This window comes from Talpa occidentalis, unplaced genomic scaffold, assembly GCF_014898055.3.
Source record: "Talpa occidentalis isolate TD23 unplaced genomic scaffold, MPIMG_talOcc4v2.1 talOcc4.3, whole genome shotgun sequence".
In the NCBI taxonomy this organism is placed as follows: domain Eukaryota; kingdom Metazoa; phylum Chordata; class Mammalia; order Eulipotyphla; family Talpidae; genus Talpa; species Talpa occidentalis.
This window is the reverse complement of record NW_023603184.1, coordinates 28,008,055-28,032,732: the sequence shown is the minus strand read 5'-3', so window position 1 is coordinate 28,032,732 and position 24,678 is coordinate 28,008,055. Positions and strand designations below refer to the sequence as shown.

The 24,678-nt window shown below is 35.0% G+C and overlaps 1 protein-coding gene across 3 annotated transcripts in view; it reads right to left on the bottom strand.

Annotated features, from left to right (window-relative positions):
• The window catches only part of USP47 (ubiquitin specific peptidase 47), a 96,361-nt gene continuing 71,683 nt past the window's right edge, over nucleotides 1-24,678 (bottom strand). For all 3 annotated transcript variants that reach the window (XM_037522669.1, XM_054699373.1, XM_054699374.1), the window contains 13 exons: nucleotides 24,237-24,341; nucleotides 20,961-21,168; nucleotides 19,289-19,404; nucleotides 17,179-17,298; nucleotides 14,069-14,846; nucleotides 8,763-8,938; nucleotides 8,336-8,416; nucleotides 6,726-6,841; nucleotides 6,241-6,359; nucleotides 4,064-4,194; nucleotides 1,967-2,014; nucleotides 1,744-1,874; nucleotides 1-939 (listed from right to left, as the gene is read on the bottom strand). In XM_037522669.1, the coding sequence (XP_037378566.1) occupies nucleotides 765-939; nucleotides 1,744-1,874; nucleotides 1,967-2,014; nucleotides 4,064-4,194; nucleotides 6,241-6,359; nucleotides 6,726-6,841; nucleotides 8,336-8,416; nucleotides 8,763-8,938; nucleotides 14,069-14,846; nucleotides 17,179-17,298; nucleotides 19,289-19,404; nucleotides 20,961-21,168; nucleotides 24,237-24,341 (2,304 nt within the window). In that variant the 3' untranslated portion in view covers nucleotides 1-764. The remainder of the gene's footprint in view (nucleotides 940-1,743; nucleotides 1,875-1,966; nucleotides 2,015-4,063; nucleotides 4,195-6,240; nucleotides 6,360-6,725; nucleotides 6,842-8,335; nucleotides 8,417-8,762; nucleotides 8,939-14,068; nucleotides 14,847-17,178; nucleotides 17,299-19,288; nucleotides 19,405-20,960; nucleotides 21,169-24,236; nucleotides 24,342-24,678) is intronic.

Below are 24,678 nucleotides of genomic sequence, written 5' to 3'. Positions count from 1 at the left end.
TTATGATAACTCAATAGGATCAATTTTATTTACATGCTGAATGAATGAGTGAAACATATTCTCTACATCCATAACTTAAGTACAATCAGTTATAATTACAATATCGCAGCAATTTGAGCTGCCACCTGCTTGGAGCGGTTAAAGGGAAACATCTTGATATTTTAGAATAATGTTCTTAATACTTAGCAAAAAATGAAACAAATTAAAAACACAACTTCACAATTCTTTACTGGGTTACGGCTGGTTCTAAGAATTTCTTTCTTCAGTTCTTTATGCTGCTTTCCAAGAGTCAACACACGTTGCATTTACTTCCCAATTGTCAATGAGGTAATGTGTGTATCAGTGAAATAAACAGAAAATTCATTCATTCATGGCCTTTGCACAGCTTTTATTATTAAGCTATGAGCATCCTGTTTGAGGCTAGTTTTACTAGCGGCTATGTGCACATTTGTCCACAATAAAAGAAGTGTTCTCATGCCCCTCTCCCCTTTTCTAGTAGCAGGTTTTGCTTGTTTTTTGTTTTTGTATTTTTGCACATCCCTTTTCACTTTACAGTACATTTGACTATAGTGCACAACATGATTCCAAGTCAAAACAGTGGCCCATTGGGCACTGAGCTTCTGATTGGTGAAGGGCAGTCCCAATCAGTGCTGGTGTCACTGGGTTACCCCTAACCATGTCCGGCCATAATGGCACTACACAGTAGTAGTGAACCGTTTAATTAAAACCAAAAGTTCCCCAGGGAAAATGCTACACTAGCAGAGTCAGTCTTGAGTCAGATCTTTATTTGGTGCTCCATCCAGATATATTTTTAGTGCTTTCTCTTTCCGAGGTGAGTAGGTCACACGATGTCCTGTCTTCTGAAGTCGACTGCTTTCTTTTTTCATAAGTTCATTTCTTTGCTCGTCTGTCAACTCCATTAATTCTTCTGTTTTATCCCTACATTTAAGATATTAATGACATATTAGACCAGTATAGTTACCTGCCTCCAGTAATTTATGCTTGAATTCTATAATGCTCGTCAGTAAGAAATGAAATCTGCCTGTCACTGGAGAAGTTAAATAATCTCACACACTAAGATGTCCTAGAGTCAATGTGTTTATTATACTAATGTATTTCTCACTTTTAAAAATGGCATAAAATAACTTCCACATTATTATTAGTATAACAACTGCTGTCATTTATGGACAACTATTTATAACAGTTATTTTAAATGCAATTGCTCTAATTCTCATAAAATTTTGCTGGGTTGATATCACCGTTGCCATTGAACAGATGAGCAGCCAGGTAAATACACGGCTAAATCTACCAGGCGCCAACGATTATTCTTTTTTCTCTGTATCTGCACTGTCCAATATCATAGTCACTAGACACATGAGCCCGTTAAGAGCTGAAATGTGCCTGGTCAAAACTGAGATTTGTTGGAAGTATAATATAAATACAGTATTTCTAAAACTTAGCACAAGAATGTAAAATATAAGTGATTTTTATTATTTACTGCTACATCTTATAATGATAATATTTTGGATATATTGGGTTTGAAATATTTTGTTAAAGTTAATTTTACCTGTTTATTTCTACTTTTTAATAGGTGGCTATTAGAAAATTTCAAAATATAACATGTGGTTCAGCAGAAGCTGCTCTGGGCTGATCTATATCATAACAATAATAATAAAAACAAGATATTTATACACAACAAAAATGTTACATCCCTAGAAATAACAAAAACATTGTGACTTTTACCTATAAAATATGACTGCACCATCATCACAGATATAAAGAGGCCAGACATTCAGGGTAGAAACTTTAGGGTTCCAGTCTAAATCCTGATGAATATCAAGGACAGAAATATCACAGGGAAAATTTCCTCTACCCTAAGGAGAAAAGAATGAATGAATAAATTATGTTACTGGCTACACTTGTATCAAGCACTATTACCCAGATGCAAACACTTTCAGGGCTTTACCTTGGCAAATTCAATGTCTTCCAAAGGAATTCCACTGATTTCACAAAGCTGTAAAAGGAAATATTTCACATGAGATTATTTTTAAAATAAATTTGCTTAGGGCCCTCCCTGGTGGCACAAGGGTGAAGACTCAGCACTGTGAGGCTACCCACAGCCACTGTGGCACAAGTTCAATCCCTGACCAGGGAGGTAACCCACATGGTGCAGCAGCCCTCTCCTGTCTCGCCCGCTGCTCCCCTCAGCAGTGTATTTCAGTCAGTCTGCCTGTTCTGCTCCCCACTCTGTCTCTGGTGAATCCTCTCACCCCCAACTCTGGCCTGTACCCAATTCTTATATGCATAAATAAATAAATCTTAAAATAAACAAATAAATAAATTTGCTTAGAAAGTTATTTTCCTTCTACCTCTTTAGATTTAAGACTTTTTTAAACAAAGTAATATGTTTTTGATTTAAAAAATCAGAAAAAAAGGGCCTCCCTGGTGGCGCAGCGGTTGAGCGCTGGGTTATGAAGCTGCCCGCAGCCTCTGCAGCGCCGGTTCAAGCCCCGGCTGCTCCCCGGTCACCAGAGGAGGGTCCCACATGGCGCGCAGACCTCTCCTGCCGCCCGCTGCTCCCCTCAGCAGTGTACTTCAGTCCTTCTGCCTGCTCTGCTCCCCGCTCTGGCTCTGGTGAGTTCTCTCACCCTCCCGCGCTTCTGACTGTACCCAGTGCTTGTATAAATAAATAAAAAAAATAAATCTTTAAAAAAAAAAAAAATCAGAAAAAAATCCCCAAAAGTGGAAATCCTTCATCAACCCTGTAAACGCAAGCTGTCCCAGAAACAACAATTTAGTATATTCCTTCAAGAGCTTTTCCTATACTTATATAAATTAAATACATGCATTTCTACAGCACATAAAATTACATTTATGAACAAGTAAATTTAGAGACTATATATAAAAGTACTGAGTGACCTCATTTTCTTCAACAGCTGAACAATACATATATTTTATTTCATATCGAGACTGTTTTTAATTTTTCCCAGTTACAACGCAACACTATATACCTCCATGATATCGTCAGCTATTTTTTGCAAATCTTTCTAAATACTGAATTCTTAAAAGTAGAATTACATAACTGAAATGCTGATATTCAATCAAATTGAATCCTGAAAAAATTTTATTTAACCACTTATGAAAGGTATACTTTGTTTGCTTTCCCCAAACCTTGACAGCTCCAGGTATTTTTTGATTTTCTAAATCTTCATTAATTTATTTCCCGCCACCCCACCCCACTCCCTCTCTTCATTAATTTAAAGGTAAAAAAATACTTTTACTGTTTTAACTTGCATTTCTTCTATGAATTGCCTATTTGTGTTTTGGCCTATTTTAAAATTAGACTATCTTTTTTTTCATTAACATAGTAGTTCTTTATGAATTATGGACATCAAGTGTGATAAAGGTTTCACATATTTAAAAAACTTTTCAGTTATTTACAGGTTATTTTTTAAATTTTGTTGTCTATGCAGATGATTGAAAGATTTATGCTGTCTCTATTTTCTGTGTGATTTCTGGCATTAGGCTTAAAAATATCTTTCTCCAATATTATTAAAATGTTTTCAGTGTATTTATCATTATACATTTCAATAAATTCAATATAGTTAATTTTTGTGTTTGGCACAAAATACAGAAATATTTTTCCAAAATAGCAAATTGTCCTAGTACCATAGATTCACCCTTTTCCCAGAGATTCTTGTAATTTCCACTTTAAAATGCAATATGCAAAGGAGACCTTTACCTGGATTTTCTATTCAATTCTTCTTCATTTGATTTTTTAAATATACAAGGCAATTTACTCTAGTAATTTCTAACTAATCCTAACTATTTAGGACAAAGTTGATTCAGGGCAAAGAAAGTGAGGGTCCATTTATGAAAGACCAGAAACCAACATAATTTTTCAAAGCATCAGGAGCACTAAGAAACAACAAGACTTTGGCACAGGTATGACAGAAATAAAGAAAGAAAGTCACTGAACGAATGTCTGGCATTCCTAGTATACCTCTTATGCACTATAGCAAAAAAAAAGGTATATTAGTTCATTCTGTTAAAATGAACTTACCTTCTCTCTCAACTCATCAACACTACTGCTCTCTAGTACAACCTCCTGGAAGGGATCCAACTTCATTTCTGAAGGCCTCCACCGTCTTGACAAAACTGAAAGCTGTGACATAGATTTCATCTTTTCCACCCCTATATGCGGATATACACACACACAAGATTAGGCCGTCACTCTATATCCTCTCCAAGGTTTTTATTTCATTTTTCTTGTACTGATTGCCTGACTAAACAAAAAGACTTACTTCAAGTATTATTCTTAAAATTGGGACTAAGGAAACCAATTATCCCAAGGACTTTTGAGAATGAAATATTTGTTCTCTTGCCTCTCGTCTCAGAAGACAATTTCCTAATTCTAGCAAGTTCTTCTTCAACCAAGTACTTCTTATTCCATTCTCTCCTGACTGCAGTCATACACAGCTTTACCAAACAACTACTCTCTTTCTGGATGTCCAATAATGGATTCTCTCTTGATTACCACACCACAAGGTAAAATTACAATCAAATCATCACTATCTTCTTCTTTTCATGGAAGCTATGATTAATCCTTCCCATGTACTCCCAAACGTACTGATTCTTCAAAACCCAGCTCAGTTGTCACCTTTCTCACTGGTTTATACAGGAGCAAATTGTACTGATTTGGTTGTCAGTACCTATCATTTTGGCATTGTATGTCAGCAGTTCTGATTCTCCCATAGAATGATTACCTAGAGTTAGTTAATTTTTGTAGCACCAGGGATAAGCAGTGCATGGTGTATTGCAGGTCAATAAAAGTTTCTTGGATTTAACCACATGGCATTTCTTACTCAACTATTTTGAGCTAAAATGTATACTGAAAGGATACCAATGCAGGCACCATGCACCCAGTAACATTTTCTGGCTAACCTATCCCTGACAATACATACTGAATTCTTCCTTATAATGGTAATTTCTATACCTTTTCATGATCCCTTCCTGGCCAACCCAGACACAGTGTTTATCCTCTAAGGCCCCAGATACCTAAAGAAGGAATTACGACCTGGAGCACTTGCCTACACACCATTATAAATGGTGTCTTGGTTGTTCTTTGTCTTCCTAGTTAATTTGTCAAATCATCAGAATTTCAACCATTGAAATTTAAGCCAAATTAGACCTGAAATAGGTGAAATGTTAGTATTATTGAACTCTCTGAATATTATCATAATCTTATGTGAAAACATTCAGAACATTTTTTTTCAATTTCAGTGGGGAAAAAAGGAAAATAAAAACCTTTCTAAGCAACACTAAAGTCACACAAAAAAATAACTAGTTGTTTTTCCTGATATGATCACCCAAAAGTTAACTTTTTTTCCACTAACTCCATCAAAAAACAGTACTTTGAATATAGCATTGTTCATAATTAAAAACAAAAGTTTGCCAAATTGTTGAACAAATAAACTTCTCTTCTAGGTCACTGTTAAAAGTTGAATTGTCTTCAAAAAAGACAAAACGAAGAACTAAGCCCCAATACCTCAGAATGTGACCTTTTTTGGAAACAGAGTGATTAAATGGTAATCAAGTTAAAATGAGATTATTAGAGTAGGCCCTAATCCAGTTGTGTCCTTATAAAATGGGGAAATTTGGACACAGGTAGACAAGCCCTAAGGGAAAACATAGCAGGAAACTGAAGGCAGGGTTTAACCAAGGAACAACAAAGATTGCTGAAGAACCATGAGCAGCTAGGAGAAACATGGAAAAACTTCTCTCTCAGTCCTCAGGGGAAAGCACCCTGTTGATACCTTGAACTCAACTTCTGGCCTCTAGAACTGTGAGACAAGAATCCCGTTGTTTAAGTTAACCTCATTGTGGTACTTTGTTGTGACAGCCTAGAAAACTCATAGTTGTTTTCAAAATCTCTGATAAATTACCAATACCACATCCTCAAAACAAAATAAGTCATAATGAAAAAGGAAACTAAATAAGAAACATAACTAGGGAAATGTTAGCAGAATTTTCTATAAAAAGTATTAGAAGTACCACTTTGAAATTGTAACCTCTTAGTAAGGGGAAATTAAAATCAAACTTAAAGAAAAAAAAGTTAAGCAAAAAGAGCACCCAGAGGAAAAAACGAAAATCTCACTATTTAATAAAAAACTATAGGCTTCTATTATTAGATCTACAGCATTTCTAACTGCTATTTCCTCACCAAAATATTGATATTACCATCAAGAACTTCAAGGAAAACTTCCCAGTTACTGGAAATATTAATATCTTCTTCATAAATATGATAATCCAAAAAGACAGTGCCAGGATTCTTCCATGTTTTTTTCCTTAGACGAAACCTACAAATGTGACAGGCATTTTCAACTATTATAATTTGAAATTTTTAATGTAAAAAAAAAGACATGAATCTGGTATCAAGGAAAAACAAACTATGTTCAATACAAAAGTCAACTGACCATTCATTATAATTTTAGGAAAATCTAATGAAAATTCCTAGTACTTCCAATTTAGTGTTTGACTGGGAGGATATTCAAATACAACTTCAATACTTTTACTTCCTTTCATTAAATTAATCTGCCTTACTAAAATTCTGAATAGTGCAGAAATTTTTAATTCTTCTAGTTGTAGAAAAATCATACCAGTCCATATCAACTGATGGCACAGTCTTTCTTCATGTCACTGATGACACGGTAATATAAATTTACCTGTCAGTACTGAGCTCTAGACCACACTGTTCCCTGAGTAGAGGAATTAATTCCTCTTTTGATTGCCGCACAGTCATTCCTTTAGCAAACACAGCATCTAGCAGAAACTTGCACGGCTAGGAATAGAACATGAACAATTAGTGCTTTAATCACACATTAAAAGAATAAGATACTTTAATTGCATTTTATAGTATGACAATTAGGGGCCTGAGTTCAGGAATCTAACTTCCTAGGTTGAAACCCTGGGGCCTCCACGGTGGCGCTGTGCTGTGAAGCTGTCCGCAGGCTCCACAGCACCGGTTTGATTCCGGCCAGCCAGAGAGAATCCCGCATGGTGAGCAGACCTCTCCTGACTCGCCCACTGCTGTCCTCAGCAGTGTATTTCGGTTGTCTCCCTGCTCTGCTCCCTGCTCTGTCTCGGGTGACTCCTCTCACCCTCCCGCAACTCTCGCCTGTACCCCAGCTCTTGTATAAATAAAAATAAATCTTAAAAAAAAAAAAATATCCTGGCTCTTCTACTTTCTAATGCTGCTGGTAAGGGGCAAGGTTACTTAACATAATGTGCCTTGGTTTTCTCACCTGTAAACTGGGGGACAGTACCTTCCCTCACAGAACTATTAAATAAGATTAAATAAGGTCACATTCATATTTCCCTTCTTGTAATAAAATGATCACAATTTTTAAGTATGTTTAAGAGCACTTTTTTGGGCTAAATTGAGGGAAATGCATGCTAGTTCTTCAAATATATTCATTAATTACCTCAAAAGAGAGACAGTACCCACTAACCCAAACTTAGAAGAAACACGTAAGGTAAAATGACTGTAATTAATCACACAGAGAAGAGATGATGAGTGCCTGATAAAATGTCTGCTTAATGAATACAGGCATTTTATGAAAAATTTATTACCTTATTTGCCATTTGGCTTTCACATATGTATAGGTCCTCAATAAGATACAAACACTGTAAAAATAGTCTTTGCCTCATACATCTAGGTATTTGCTACAAGCCATTTATATCACAGGAACTAAAATATTTTATTGATCACTCCCTAAAAAACTATAGTCTGCACAGAGCCTAAATCTACCATTTGTAAGTGTACAGCCTTTAGGCAAATAAATATTACTTTTATTAGAGAAGAGTTAAATGACAAGGATTATAGGAGCTAATATTTACAAGCACTTAGAGTACATAGCAAACACCTGATAAATGCTTTTTAATTATTAAAATGACTGAACACAAAAGTACCTATATAGTTTATAGGCCAACCTATAGTATCCTATGATCATAAAGCAAACACAAATACCCTTTTAAAAGTAGAAAAGTTTTTCTTCATTCTGGCAATTCTAACCACACTATAGAACAGGTAGACAACAAAATGTGGTCTGAGGGCGACATTCATCCAATGACTGCTTTTTTGGGGACGTACTTTTCACAGGTTTCTCTGTTATCTGTGTCTGCTTTTGTGCTACAAGGCAGCATAGCCTGCAAAACTAAAATATTTGCCAAACACTGCTTTAGAGAGATAAAAGAAAATGACCTGTAATGAAATCTCTGCACTGTATATTTTCAATAAGCAAAAGTGACCTTAACTGTTAAGTATATTACTTACCTCTTGTTCATTGACTAGAATCTGGTACACTTTCACTCTGTATTCTCCTTTTTTAAGTGCTCTCCCCAGTCTAATTGTGATCTACAAATTAAAAACATTTGTTTGAAATGTATTGTCTCAGCAAAATAAATTACTGATTCTCACCCCACTGTTTAGTTTTCCAAAATTCTCTAGATTATGGGTTCTTTGAGAACAACAGTATCATTTACCTCTGATTCCCCAGCACCTAGAACAGTAACTGACACACAGTTAACATTTAGCAAATGCTTGTTAGATGAATGAACAAAAACAAAAACCACCACTAAACACCAAAAAAAATTTAACCTTATTTTAAGAGTATCTATTTCACCTTACTTGTAAGTAGTACAAGATGTTCTCAAATCTATCATTTAAAAGACTTTAATTATTCACAATTATTTTAATCAACCTTATTGTCATCTGAAAATGATGAAAGTGTCTCATTCAATCGGACGCTCTCAAACTCCTGATTGCTGGCATACACTCGAAAGACTTTGAAATGAGAAGACAAAACTCCAACAAAGGGCTCCAAATGTTGTTTGAAAGCAGCCAGGGTAATTCTTTTATCAACATGCACCATCAACCCTAAGCACAAAAAAAGAAAAATGTGAAATTGCTTAGAATATAAAGAAAGAACATCATGTAATTTTTACTATACTACAAAACAGGAAAAGTCTTCCCTTTCAGTTATTAGACTTAGCTTATATACTACATTGAATGGACAAAAAAAAGTATAAAATAGATAAAACAGGTATAAACCCGACAACTTTAAATGTCCTGAAATATTTTGACAGCTGAATCCAAAACCAAATTTCAATGAATGCTTCTAAAATACACACATTTCTATCTATACCACCATAGACAGGCTCTAGCTGGCCCAACCCTACCTCCTCTACTTCCTTACTAGCTGAGTGACACAGAACAAACCCATCAACCTCCTTACCTCCAATTCTTCATTTGAAAAATGAAGATACTACCATCTCATAGTTCTGCAGTGTGAATTTGATGAGATTTTTATCATGCTTTTAATACAGTGAGATAATTACTAATATAGTAATTATATATAGTAAAAAAGTATAAATATATAAATTATAAATTTATACTATATAAATTTATACTATATAAAATTTTTATACTATACAGTATAAATAAATTTATACTATATAAATAAATTTATACTATATAAATTTATACTATATAAATTATATATATAAGTATAATTATATATATATAATTATATATATAAAAGTATAATTATATATAATTACTATATTAGTAATTATCTCAAAAATTGTTAGTAAATCTAGTACTGAGATTTCTACCAGAAAAAAATTTCAAGACCAACGCATGAATACCTGTTTTAACATATGGCTAATAGAATAAGAACCATATCTAAATGGATCAGAAACTCCCATCTTATCTAAGTTTCAATCTATAAGCTACTGGCATCATAATAGGATTATCTTAAAAAAGATTTATTTATTTATGCATACAAGAGCTGGGTATGGGCCAGAGATGAGGGAAGGGGTCAAAGGATTCACCAGAGTTAGAGTGGGAACAGAACAGGCAGACTGAAATACACTGCTGAGGGGAGCAGTGGGCGAGTCAGGAGAGGTCTGCTGCGCCGTGTGGGTTGCTCCCTGGCCAGCCAAGGATCCAACTAAGCTGCAGAGGCTGCAGATTGCTTCATAGTGCAGTGTTTAACCCCTTGTGCCACCAGGGAGGCCCCCAGGATTATCTTTGATGAGTTCCCTCCTCCCCCCAATTATTATTTTAATCTTTGGTCCATCATTTTATAAGCCACTCATGAGGATACTTTTAGAATATTTCTATCTACTCTACTCTTCCTATTCTAGTACAGAACAAAACTGTAACTCAGTTGTCTCTTACAGTAAGGCATTACTGCCAGGTTGGCTCAGGCCTATAGTCCTTAGGTAGCCCTAAAGCTCCTTCTAGAGTAGGCCTTGAATTTCTATTTATATCGAAGATCAAGAATGAGATCCTAAAACATTCTTAGTTTAGGTTTTCAGGTCACAGCAATTCTTAGCTTGATGAATTTTCCTGAGTGTATTTTCATAAATTAATGTTCATTTACTTCATTCTTTGCTATAAAATATAGTTTCATTATAGAAAATATGACACGTACAAATTAAAAGAAAATATAAACAGGATGATGAACTTTTTTACTATTTTTTGAGGCAGCATTTCCTTTGTTTAAATTGTCAATTTCTAAGCTCTAAGGGATACCCCTAAATGTTAATAATCCAAGCTTTTGGCAAACAAGCTTCTATTTATGCTCTCGAGCAAGGTACCCAATTTCTTGAGAGAAAGGTACAAGGAAAAAATTACTTGATTAGAAATAAGAAGCCTATCGCTGGATTTCAATTTTGCCAATTTAGTCTAAAAACTGGCTATAGTTATCAAATCTTAGTTTCAGTTTTCTAGTGAGTTCATTACAACTTATTACTGTCACTCATTATTGTTATGACAAGTGTAGTAAATTCTAAACCATTACTCCAATACAAGCTATTATTGTCATTCCAGTTTCTCTCATAACTCCTAGTAATGTCATCACAGGGAGATACAAATGTTTGTTGGTTATTAATATAGTCTGATATGGCAATTAAAACCAAATGGTTATACAGTTAGATGTCTTGGCCTGAATAAATTCCTGGCTCCTTCCTGTATATTATAATATAGATATATGACTTACTGATGTCTATGTACTTCAATGATCTCTTACAAAATGGAGGTAACAGTATTTATAGCTTATGTTTTTGGGTCACTACACGTAAAATGTTTAACATACCCCTGGCAAAAAGTGTTAGCTTAATTTATTGGCATAATTTTTAATAGTTTTCTAAGATTACCAGCATACCATTTTCCTATCTACTTCTTCAAAGTGAAGATTTCAGTCTCTTTACCATGTAACCTCAAAATTATATTCAGGGGGTTTCTCCTTCTTTCCTTTTTTAAAACGTATTTCTTAAGTGCAGTAACCAAATTGTACAAAGAAATTTCAGTGCAAATGCACTAACAATCTTATTACCTTGGCCCTCCTATTTATACCTGAGTGCCTACAGACTCAACTAGATCAGACCTGGACACTACTTTTAAAGAAAGATCTCTAGTTATTCCCTGAAACAATTGCTGGATTATAAAGGCTAACGATCACCATTTTACAATAAATTCAGTTATTATCTAAATGAATTGCCTATACTGTATATAGTATTTCATTATTCAGATGTCAAATTCTTTATTTACATATTATATCTTGCCATTTCATCACTCGAAGAATCTGTATGATAACTCATCATCCACATATTTCCCAGGCACCTACTTTCAGATCACCAAGGAACTATGATGAACCCTCTTAGTACAGACACCTGAAATACCTGGTTGCTGACTAGCATTCCTACATCTCTATGTCTAAGCCAATTTCCTAAACATGAAAAGGCATTTTCCAGTTTTCACTGTTTGTGTGGTTCTGAAAGCCTACATTGTGGTAAATGGTTTCTTGTTATCACCATGCTTACTATCTCTCTCAATGAATGCTAGAAAATTAGTCCATTGTGAATTTCCAAAAATATTAAAGTAGCTAACAATCTCCTTTATAAATTTCTCATTAACCATTTATGATGGAAATGAGACTCCCTCATACTATAATTCTAAGTATTCCCACTGAATTCTTCTTAAAGTTGATACTATTATTCAGTCAAATTTTAGTAACATCATTCTAAAACAAACCACATAAAAGACGTTCCCTATCTTTTTCCTAAAGAAGAACTACCTTTAATTTATCCAATACCCATCAAGGGTGGAGAATGGTAAGAATACTGGCTATTTTTCCTTAACTATGACATGAGGAAAGTAATAAACAATGGTAGCAGCTAGCGGGTGAAAGATGAAGGAATTCATACTAGGCTTATAATCAAAATACCCAAATTTGATCCTAGCACTGATCTACTAGGTCTGGGACTTCAGGCAAATTATTTAACCTATTTGAGCCAGTTTCTTCTTCATCAGTAAAAAGTATCAAATATATTTTACATGGCTGCTGAGAGAACTGAATGAGATAATGGAAATTAATTCACTTTATGAAATAAGAACTTGGTAAGATTTTAAAGTAGTACTACAGTAGACTTTCTTTCTCTTTTTTTTAGCCCCCCATTCTACATTTTCCCACTTGAGTTTATCTGTGAGGTATGTGTATGGCTATCACATGGTTCCAGTGTTACATAGAACTAACTTGTTAAAAATAAAAATTTCTGTATTTTTACTAATGATTTCATTATTTTTACAACTTTCTTTAAAAGACCGAATTTTGAGACAACCACCATCACAGCACTTAACTTTTATAGTGACTATATGTCTTCTCCTCACTAGGAGAAACTTTAAGTCTGTATCTTAGTCATCTTTACCTCTAAGGACTACGTAGCATTCAGAAAATATTAACTGGGTGGGCAGGTGAAGGGAGGTTAGAGTGGGACACACAAAAGTAATTGGAGCATTTATTAGAAGAATTAAAATTCTAGTAGTGATTTCACTACTTACTAGTATGTACTATTTGGATAAGTTATTCATTCTTTCTGAGCTTCAGTTTTCTTATCTGTCAAATGTGGACATCAATATTTGCTTTATTAACTTCAAGGAAGCTTCATGTGAGAAGAAACAAGTGCTTTGAAAAGCAAAATATGGGCCTTCCTGGTGGCATAAGGGGTTAAATCTCAGCACTATGAAACTATATGCAGCCACTGTAGAATGAGTTAGATCCCTGGCCAGGGAGCAACCCACATGGCGCAGCAGACCACTATTGTCTTGCCTGCTGCTCCCCTCAGTAGTGTATTTGTCAATCCGCCTGTTCTGCTCCCCATTCTGTCTATGGACCACCTTCTCACCACCCGCCGACATCTGGCCCACACCCTAGCTAATTCCCTTTTATACTTAAAGAAAATTTTTAGATCTTGAATTTGGTTGTCCTGCTAATGTTTCACTGGTTTTAGTCTGAGATTTAGGAGGCCAAAGACTTCTCCATTAGGCTACTGGGACAGCTGGTTTTAGTCTGAGATTTAAGGAAAGTTATTTTATTTTTTTTTTAATATTTTTTAAAGTCTTACATATTGAAAGTCTTATATATTGAAAGTTTATACTTTGCTTACTTCAAAATGTTTACTAAAAAAAAAACCCTTCCATTTTTTGTCTCTACCAATTAGTTATAGACTTTTTGGAGAATGAGAAGGAAATTGTTTGCACTGGAGGATGGAGGAAAGGGAGGAGATGGGGATGCACAAATTAAAAATTTTCCTGGGACTTGCATAACAAATTTTCTAAAGCGTCTGGCTTTTCATTTGTTTTGGGAGCCAGGGTGCAAAGATTATTTACTTTTTAAACTATTTTTCAATTTCTTTACTTAGTACTTTTATCATGATTCATTTCTTTTAAATGAATTCTTAATTCTCTCCTTTTTAAGCTTACATCACTAGAGTTCTGGCAAAATTACTGTAAAAAGTCTAATATATTGCATAGGTCTAAGAACACTGTTCACTGTAACCATCAAAAATGAAAGCAAGAGCAACAGAAAATAATATAATCCAGGAAGTTACGGTAGTGTTAGAATAAAGAATATAACTCTTAGTTGATTCTTTTCTTAACTAAAAATTTAGATAAACTGCAAGAAAAACTGTTTCAAGGAACCTTTTCTTTTAAAGTACATACATTTATGTCCTTCCCCAGAACCTTCATCTGCAGCATAGGGTTCTGCTCTGAAATACATGTATTGTATTTCTCCCCTACTCTTGCCACTCTCATCATATTCACTATCAGTTCCAGAGTCTTCTTCTGCTGTATCCCATGTCTCTTTTATGCCTTCATTTGCTTTAGTTCTTCTACTACTCGTGATACTATGAGAGTCAAGTCCATTAGCCAAAGGGATCTGGGCATTATCTGCATTGCACAAAGTATCACTGCTATGACTGGAGCTAAGAATATCGCTGTCCACTGAACTTGTACTCCTGTCATTATTCACATCTGAGTCTGATCGTTCTTCAGATTGAAAATTTTCTGGATCAGAAGTCTGAATATGCTGTTCAAGTTCTCTATTATCCACTGATGCTGAAGAGTCCCTTTCATTGAGAGGTGATTCGATATTTTCAAAGTCACTAGTCTCAGTACTTTTGCTGCTGTCCCCATTATCGCCATCCTGCTGCTGTTGTAGTGACAAGCTTTTGAGTTTTTCAGTGCTTTCTTCTAAAATAGCTTCCACAGACTTCAGGCTCCCTGCAGGTCCTTTGACTCTTTCACAGTCATCATCCACATTACCAGAATCACCCCCAGCTTTCTGATATGCTGTCCTTTTGGAATAAGATCCAGGGGACTGTTCAGGCAACAAAACAAATAATCTGATTGTATTTGCATGCCGATCTAGGAGTTTCCATAAATGGGAGTCTGTAAAGGTGATCTGGTAATCCAAAGTCTCAGAACTTTCAACAAACACCTAAGTAGTAAGTCAAAGAGTTGTATTAGATCATTAATTTTAATGAAAATCATTCATTAGAAGAACACTACCACATCAATATAAGAAGGTACACAGTCATAAAATTTGGGATAATAAAGTTTCTGAAAGACATGGGCATTGTTTATGGAAGCTAAAGTATTAGGTTCATATGTCTTTTTAAATTAACCTTAAAATTATGCTAAGATAGATGGAGAAAACACACACACACAGAGCTTGTTCAGGGGTTTGTTCATTTCAGAAAGATTTTGCATTCAACATGTTGTTCTTTAGGAAACCAAAGTTTTGCATGAATATAAACAGAGGACATGTGTAAGACAAAGAACAATATGTATAAAAATATCTTTGGAATGCAGTACCAAAATCCAAATTATAGAAAAAAATCTATAATGGACAAATTACTTAATTCTGTAGCAAATAAGTTGCAAGGAAAACAAATAAAGTACACATAGATTAAAAGAGATATAAGACATGAATTATGGACTTTATTTGGATCCTGATTTAAAGACAAATACTATGGGAAAAAAATTTTATTAAATAATCAGGAAAGAATACTGAATAGATATTGAGCGATATCAAGGCATTTCTGTTAATTCTGAATAATTTTATTGTGGTTATCATGTTTTAGAGATATACATTCAAATTATTTATAGATGTAGTAATATGATGCTGGGAATGCTCTGCAAATAATCTGGGGAGAGCAGCTAGTTAAATGTAAATGTAAAAAAGACTTGATAATTGTAGAAGCTTGGTGATGGGGACATGGAGATTCAAGATACTATTCACTTTTGTATATATTTGAAATTTTCTATATTATCTTTTTAATGAAATACATATATACACAAATTTGGCATGTTAAACTTTGTATAAAAATTATTATATTCAATAAATATTACAAATCAGAAGTATCTGCTGACAATCTAAAGAAAACTATAAAGTTAGATGTCTCGTTATGACGTGTGGTGGTGGGATGAAAATGGATTACTCAGAGTCCATGTCCAGAACAATGAGAAGCCTAGAGGGACTACACCAAGAAAGTGCAGTCCAGCTCCAACAGCAGTCTTGTTTTTATTTAGAATCACAAAATAAAAAGATCAAAGAAGCAAGTGGGCCAAAGGAGAATGCACAAGTATATAGGTGATGCGTAACCAGCTGCACCAGCCAAGGCTGAGAAATAAGGAGAAAGCCAAGGAAAGTCTCAGTGTTCATGCTACTCTAGCCATAACACCTATTGCTGTTTCTGCACATGCTGTTTTCAGCATGTATAGACCCTCATGCCAGGACTTTTGTCCTGAGAGGTTCCCTATCTTAAACTTTCCCTGTTTCTACACATGCTGTTTTTCAGCAGGTATGGATTCTCACACCAGGACTTTTGCCCTGAGAGGTTCCTTATCAACTTTCCCTGTTTCTGCACACTAAGAGGCACAGAACAGTCAAAGCAAAAAATAATCAAGGCAAAGACACAGAAGAGTTGAGGCACATAATAATACAAGCTCCCACAGTTAGATAACACTTAGTGTGTTACCTGAAAATAGTGTGAGGGTGGATTAGAGATTTTAATATAACACGTAGAAATACCACACAAAAATATCAGGATACAGGTAAACATGAGGATAAATAAGATGCTAAAAATGCTAAGTGACACAAAAGACTAGACTGTACTAAGATGAGTAAGTAGAAAAGTTAATTAAAGATGGCAAACAAGGAAACTTTTAGATACAATTTATTTAGAGTAAAACAAAATGGTGTTAGAAACAAACATATACAAAAAATAATAATGGAACGCAGGCTATCAAGAGATAAAAGACATGAAGAGCAACAAAAACTTTGTTTTCCAAAAGAGATAAATGAGTATGCAAAGGAACGACGTTGCATGAAGCCAAGATTATAATTTTTTTTCTCTACTAGGCAAGCCTCTGGATTTTACCATGAATTATTGCTTTTGGGGGAGAAATCCAAGTATGAACAAAATTCCAAGGACATAATCACAGTGGCTAGAAATAGTTATGAAGCTTTCGCCAAAGAGGCAGGAGTAATCTGGGGCTTGAGAGAATGTGTGGAGATAAAGAGAAAAACTCTCAGGGTGGAGGTAGCTCATAAACAAGGCAAAGAGGAGAAATAGCAAGATTGATTCCGAGGACAGAAAGAAGTCTAATATGAACTGACTACAAAGGAAGGTAATTATCGGGAAGATGTGAGGATTTAAAATTTAAGTTACAGAGTATAGCTCTAGAGGTCAGGCTAATAATATTAAAGTTTGTTTCATTTATTATTATCAGCAAAGAAAATAGTAATGAAAAAATAAGACACGCACCTTGTTACTTCTAAAAAAACCTTCCGCTTTCAGGGTTTTACTGGGCACAGTGAGAAGACGCAAATCATTGCAGCAGCGTTCTAGAACTATTCTCATGGTTTCAGCAGGTAAATGGATGGCCTACAATAAAAATAATTATAAAAAACTGTTTTAAGAAAAATTCTGCTTGACTTGGATATGTGAGAAAATAAGACACTGCTGAATTCTCAAAAACAGCAGAAAGAAAATTCAGAGAAAAATCATCTGAGTAGCGGTTTACACGTTTTTGAAGAATCTATGGGAGTATAATTAGTCCTATCCATTAATTGTACTGCAAATGAGGAGAACAATCTATGCTCTGGAACTATTTTAAAGGTGGTCATTTTTCACTAAAAATTCTATTTCTCTCAAATGCACAAAGTAAATGAGGTAATTTGATTCCAAAGAAATTGAGTGCTGATCTTTGAGAGCAGATGCTAAACCCAATTCCTGTTTGATGTCTTAACTTTTGATGGGTTCTTTAATAAATTGTAGTTTATACTTTTACTAAGCCAATTTTCTGCTACATAAAGTGAGATTAAATTAGAATTAAAATTTTCTGATACTCTGAAACCCATGTGCTTAATTTTTGGTGTCATGTTATAAATTTCACATGAAAGGAGTAGATAAAAGTAATTTACATAAAAAATTGTTTTTAAAACAATACAACTAATGATAACTAATTTTTAAGCAGCCTAATTATAGTTTAAATACTGTATTTGCTGATACAATGTTTTGTGACTGCCTTTATCCTCTATAAACATATTTTTCAGCAATAAGATTATTACCTTCTACAAGGAAGAGAATGTTACCTGTTTCTTTTGTATTCTACCTTGGTGCTCATAATCTAAATTAAACTATAATATAGAACAATTCCACTATGTAGTCTTTTTTAATGAGTAAATTAATCATAAAATACTATTTCACAATATCTGTTTCCTCCAATTATCAGTTTGGCAAAAGTTAAGTCATTCTTTTTAACATCATTATCATAAATGAACTTTCATAAAATACTGGGAACAATTTTTTCCACAAAGCAATTATTTGTCTTATTAACATTCACAACAACTCTTTTAAAACAGGCATTAAAAATCCCAGATAAAAGAAAAAAACTCCCACAGATGAATGACAGAAACTGGACTGAAACTTTTTGCCTTGGGATTAGTGAATAATTTTCATGATACCTAGGGATTTTAGCTTGAGGGTTAGGAACAATACAAAATTTTGTTTGTGTGTTCAATGTTCTATATAGTACAGGACCCTCAAAAGGATAATAACAATTTCTCTGGAGTAGTCTTTTTGTTCAAGGAAATTTTACTGTTTTAATCACCTTATTTTTCGAGCCCAAAAATTCTGAATGAGTCTGTGCTTTATCACTAACTCAGACAATGCAGTCAATATTTAATTCATTACCTTCTCTGTCAAATTTCCCCCACCACACTCTTCTATTAATTAATATATCACCAGATTTATGTTTACTCAAGTTCAAAATACCTTGGTCACCTGTGCTTCTGCCTTATCCCAACATCTACTAGTTATAACTCCTACAGATTCTATTTAATATTCATTCTTATAGTCTACAGTTTCTCTCATGTCTGGTCATACACATATATACTTCAGCTGAATTATTTCAGCAACCTTCTCTTCTACATTTCTGACTCCTTTTGTCAATACATTTGAAACACTAGTGTTGCCAGACTTACCCTTCTATAGAAAAGCTCTCATCATACCACTGCTATATTTAGAAAAATAAAAAAAAATCCACTTCCTACTGCTTACATCAAATATAACTTGAGTTTTTGTTACCATTTAAAAACCTCATGAAATAAACTGAACTTATATTTCTAGGCATGTATTTTAACAATGATCCAGCCAAACACATATGTTCTGTGTACTAGCTTCACACATTCTTATATCCATAGTGTGATCTACTTCTTCTCTTTGAAGTATCCTTCTCTCCTAACTAGTAGTCTTCTTGCTATAAATACTGATGCTTGAGATAAATACTGGCTCCATATTTTACTAACTATCGCATAGTACCTTGTACAGAGCAGGCCTGCAAAAATATTCACTGCACAATTTTAAAACTTACCTTTGAAATAAGTTGTTTGAACTCTGTAACTGTTTGGTTTAAGTAAGCTCGAACAGTGATAGGGGCAGCTACAGATTCTGCTTTCAAATCAACAACATGAACTTTCACCATCACTTCTGTCACATTTGAAAACAGAGAAATAAAACTGGAGGTTATTTTATAAAATGTATTTCACACTAGCAATGCATCTTTAACATGTTTCTAATAGTCATCAAAGACAACATTTTTCTAATATTATGATGCTAGGTATCATTTTCTAATATTATGATGCTAGATCCATACAGGAACAGAATTTGAAATGACAGGAAAAGTTTTCTAAGTTCAATTTTTAGGAATAAAGTAAAGAATGTAAGTATGAACTGTGATTAATGAGCTGTGAGGTAAGGGAGTTAGGGTCAAGAGAAGAATGGTAAGAATGTTGTGAAGTTATTAACATTTCGATGTTCTCCTTCATAGAGATTACTAGAAAACTTTGGACATGAGAAAGACCATGCAAATGACTTTTTTTTTTTTAAGGGATTTATTTATTTATGCATACAAGAGCTGGAGTGAGCTGGAGTGTAGGCAGAGGTGCAGGGGGTGAGAGGATCACCAGAGACAGAGTGGGGAACAGAACAGGCAGATCTACTGAAATACACTGCTGAGGGGAGCAGCAGGCGAGACGGGAGAGGTCTGCTGAGCCATGTGGGTGCTGCAGTGACTGACCATAGCTTGATAGTGCTGTCTTTAACCCCTGCGCCACCAGGGAGGCCCTGCAAATAACTGCCTTTTAGGACTATTTTGGGTAAAGCTAGTATTTTGCTTTCCAGATCAATTTCAAAGGAAAAAACCCTCAAGATATTGAGGAATGTACTAGATCTAATGAAAAGAGAAATGGCTGAAGTCCTGGGGACCTGCAGAAATGAATGGAGAAAAAGAAAAAATATTGGCAGTGATGCTGCTATGAAACCATCTCTTCAAGGAAACCCTGCAAAATAGACTATTTCTGAGACTTTTGGGGAATATGCTGTTTTGGGAACCAGAGTCTTCTCTATCATAAGAGTTAGGGAGGGATGGGCCTCCCTGGTGGCGCAGGTGGTTGAATGCAGCCCTGTGAAGCTGTCCGCAGCCTCTGTAGTGCAGGTTCTATCCCGGCCGGCAGTGGAGATGCCCACATGGCGCAGCAGACCTCTCCTGTCTTGCCCACTGCTCCCCTCAGCAGTGTATTTCAGTCAGTCTGCCTGTTCTGTCCACCGCTCTGTCTCTGGTGAATCTTCTCACCCTCCTGCATATCTGGCCTATACTCCCGTTCTTGTATGCATGAATAAGTAAATCTTTAAAAAAAAAAAAAAAAAAAGAGAGAGAGAGTTAGGGAGGGAGAAGGAGGAAAGAGAGGAGGATAGATGTATGATTCACTACAAGAGTAGAAAAATCTCAATGAATACTATAAGCTAGAAGTTTTGTTGTATTTTTAAAAATTTATGTCTAGTTCTCTACAAGTAATCCAGAAATTAATTCCAAGATTGTTGTTGACTATTTCCTAACCTGTCAGAATCACTGTACATTTAAGAACAAATTAAAATTTTCAATTAAAATTTAAGAACATACAACAAAAATTTTTAATTAAATCCCCATAATTTTCTTATGAAAAATTTAAGTCCAGTAGAATACAAAATACCATAGAATTCCTTACCTCCAGGTTTGTAAGACTGGAAAACTTGATCAGGTTTTCTTGTCTCCAATAGCAGATCAAACATGTATGTTGACTTGACTCCACCTAGTAAAAGTCCCATTGGCGTATCTTCTTCTCCTTCATAGGATCGCTCTAGATAATCATGAAACTCATCATATTTAATAAGGCGACAGCAATCCATGGGTATTACCTCTTCTAAATCCATCATCTAAAAGGAAATGACCCCCCCAGAAAAAAGAAAAAAAAATTTTCATGTGATTTGTAATTGTACTAACTATAAGTCCTAACAAACAATAAAATCAATATATTTATGATTAGCATTAACAGATCAAGTACATCAAAGTTAAAGGTACACTTAAATGCTCTCTTAAATAACCATATCTCATTCTCCCTCAAATCATACAACCTGTATGCTAGTATTTTAGACATTTCTGGCTTTTAAAAAAATTCTAAAACTTTAGATGGACTGCCAATCCTGTACTGACTAGTGCTCTATAATTACTAAACTGGAAACATAAGGAGAAAACAACCAACTAGAATATGCCTCATAAAACATCAAAAAGGTTGTAGCTTCTGTGTCTCCCAAGCACTGCCCAATTACTCTTTAGACCATACCCTTTTCAATATTAGCCTCCAGAATAGCTACAGTTCAGAACATTGGCATTTCTACCATAAAATTTCCCTCTAGCCCAAGTGAACAGTAGATGAGATACTGGATGCAACACAGGACTGCTTAGAAATATTTAGTATTTATTTAGGATTTATGATAATGATTTTAAAGAATAAAACATGTAAGCCTTGGTGTGTTTCCACTGATCTTTACTCCACCTCCACTCTCAATTTTTGGTACCTAAGACTGATTTATTTTTCTTTTCTATTTTACTTCCCATGTTTGTGAACTTTTACTTCCTATTTTGATGACAATATTTTATCTTCCTGCAAGGAACAACTGATAAAATAGAAACTAACCTTACTATTATCACTGACTGACCGTAAGATGTTTTCTCCATTTTAGCCTAATTTGATTTCTATACTTTTGTAAAGATGACATTTGCAGTTTACCATTACGCTTAAAGGATTTTTAGTTTAATGAAGTGAATCAAGAGCTACTCATCCATTTTACTGTTTGTTCATTCATTTACTAATTCACATACCCATCTAATTTCAGCTTTCCTATAATGCCAGGCAAAATATTGGAAATGCAATCATGAAAAAAAAAACCCAAAATACTCCTTACTCTTCTCCTTTGCAAGTACTTAAAGTTTAGTGGCAGACAGTGACATGAATTAAGATAGTCACACAATAAATACAAAATTTCAATACTGGTAAGTGCTATGAAAGACCAGGTACATAATATGAGAGGTTCTCAAATTTTAGTATACCTAAAAATCACCTGAGATACTTATTTAAAATGCATATCCCTAGGGCCTCCCTGATGGCACAGGGGTTAGAGTATCAGCACTATCAAGCTATTGGCAGCCCCTGCAGCATGAGTTTGATCCCCAGTCTGGGAGCTAACCCACATGGCACAGCATACCTCTCCCATCTTGCCCACTGCTCCCCTCAGCAGTGTATTTCAGTAGATCTGCCTGTTCTGCTCCCCACTCTGTCTCTAGTGAATCCTCATGTCCCCCCGCACCTCTGGCCTACACCCCAGCTCTTATATGCACAAATAAATAAATTTTAAAAAATTATAATATACATATTCCCATTCTCGAAAATGTATAACATAAACATTCAGATTTGAAGGAATTAGTTTTGTCTTTTTTTTTTTTTTTAAGATTTATTTTTATTTATTTATATAAACACTGGGTATAGTCAGAAGCGCGGGAGGGTGAGAGAATTCACCAGAGCCAGAGCGGGGATCAGAGCAGGCAGAAGGACCGAAGTACACTGCTGAGGGGAGCAGCAGGCGGCAGGAGAGGTCTGCGCGCCATGTGGTACCCTCCTCGGGTGGCCGGAGGGCAGCCAGGCATCGAATTGGCGCTGCAGAGGCTGCGGGCAGCTTCGCAACCCAGCGCTCAACCGTTGCACCACCAGGGAGGCCCTGAAGGAATTAGTTTTTAATAGGAATGTAATTCTGGTGCAGGCTATGCTGGATTACACTCTGAAAAACAATTTTTCTTGGGGTAATTATTTTTTCAATCAAATGTTTTTTTTTTTTTAATAGAGGCATGTTTTATTTATTTTATTTGTTTGTTTGTTTGTTTTGTTTATGCATGCACTGGGTACAGTCAGAAGCACGGGAGGGTGAGAGAATTCACCAGAGCCAGAGCGGGGAGCAGAGCAGGCAGAAGGACCGAAGTACACCACTGAGGGGAGCAGGGGGCGGCAGGAGAGGTCTGCGCACCATGTGGGACCCTCCTCCGGTGGCCGGGGAGCAGCTGGGGATCGAACCGGCACCGCAGAGGCCGCGGGCAGCTTCGCAACCCAGCGCTCAACCGCTGTGCCACCGGGGAGGCCCCTCAATCAAATGTTATTAATGTGTATATAAAAGGGCAAAAAAACCTAATTTGTCAAAATGTAGAAGAGATTTAGAACAATCTGGCTAAAGGATGCTTTCCTTTCTGTTTATCTTTCAAAAGCAACTAATAACTTTTCATCACCCTCAGAATAAAATGAATACTACTATTCTTAAAAAATATCTAATTTATTTTTATGTTACTCTACTCCACTCAGGACAATCTACAATGCCCCTTTTTTCCTGATCATACCAACCACGTCCTTATCTCAATTTTCACACATGCTAATATTCCTCTTGAATTTCTTTTGCAGGATAGTTGAAGTCTCAGGAAAAGCTTAAAACACTACTGATTTAGTTTATAGCATCTAAACAATAAAATACTTGCAAATTGTGATGTTAAAGTAATTTTTTTGTCTGTGTTTTCCCAGTGGATTATATAGTCCAGCAGTGCAGTGTGCAAGTTTTGTTCACTCTCGTATCTCTAACACCTCATGTTGTCTTGTCATTCTAGTGTCTCTAGTGCCTCATATAGCAGACACTCAATAAATATCTGCTAAATGAATGTTAAGAATTAATAAATATTTTGATTTCTAATTCAAATTCTGAATTCTAGAAAGCTTAACTGGCTTTCAAATGAGAAAGTTGTCAAAATAAACTACATAGATGTAAACTGCACTGTTTAAGATCTAAACAAAGTTACTGCAAGTACTTCTACTACTATTGACTAATTGACTATAAAAACAACTTTGGGAGAAATATGTAATATTAACTGAGATGTCAATAATTCAATGCTAACAATATAATAAGCATACCTTATAAGCCATTTCTACTGCTTCCTTTAACGTCTTATCCTTATGAACCTCCAATTTATTTTCCATCATTACTTGCTTCACAGGATGCAAACAGAATAATTTTATCTAGAAAATGTGAAATATCATTGTCAAATCATCTCAGCAGGTCAAATGTCAAAGCTCAATTCTTTTACAAACAGCATTTTTCCAAATAGTCAAAATATTACAATCTTTATAAACATAATTGGGATCATGTTCATACCTCTTTTCTAACTTAATAAATGACAGTAGCTATGTCATTAAAAAGTTTAAATTTAAAAACATTAATTTTAACATGTTTCTATATAAGAATGTATCACAATCTATGTAGTCATTTCTCTACTAAAATATATTCAGGTCATTTCTAATATTTCTTTAGTTTGGAAAGTACCATGATGAATGTCCTCATGGTGAAAATTTTTAC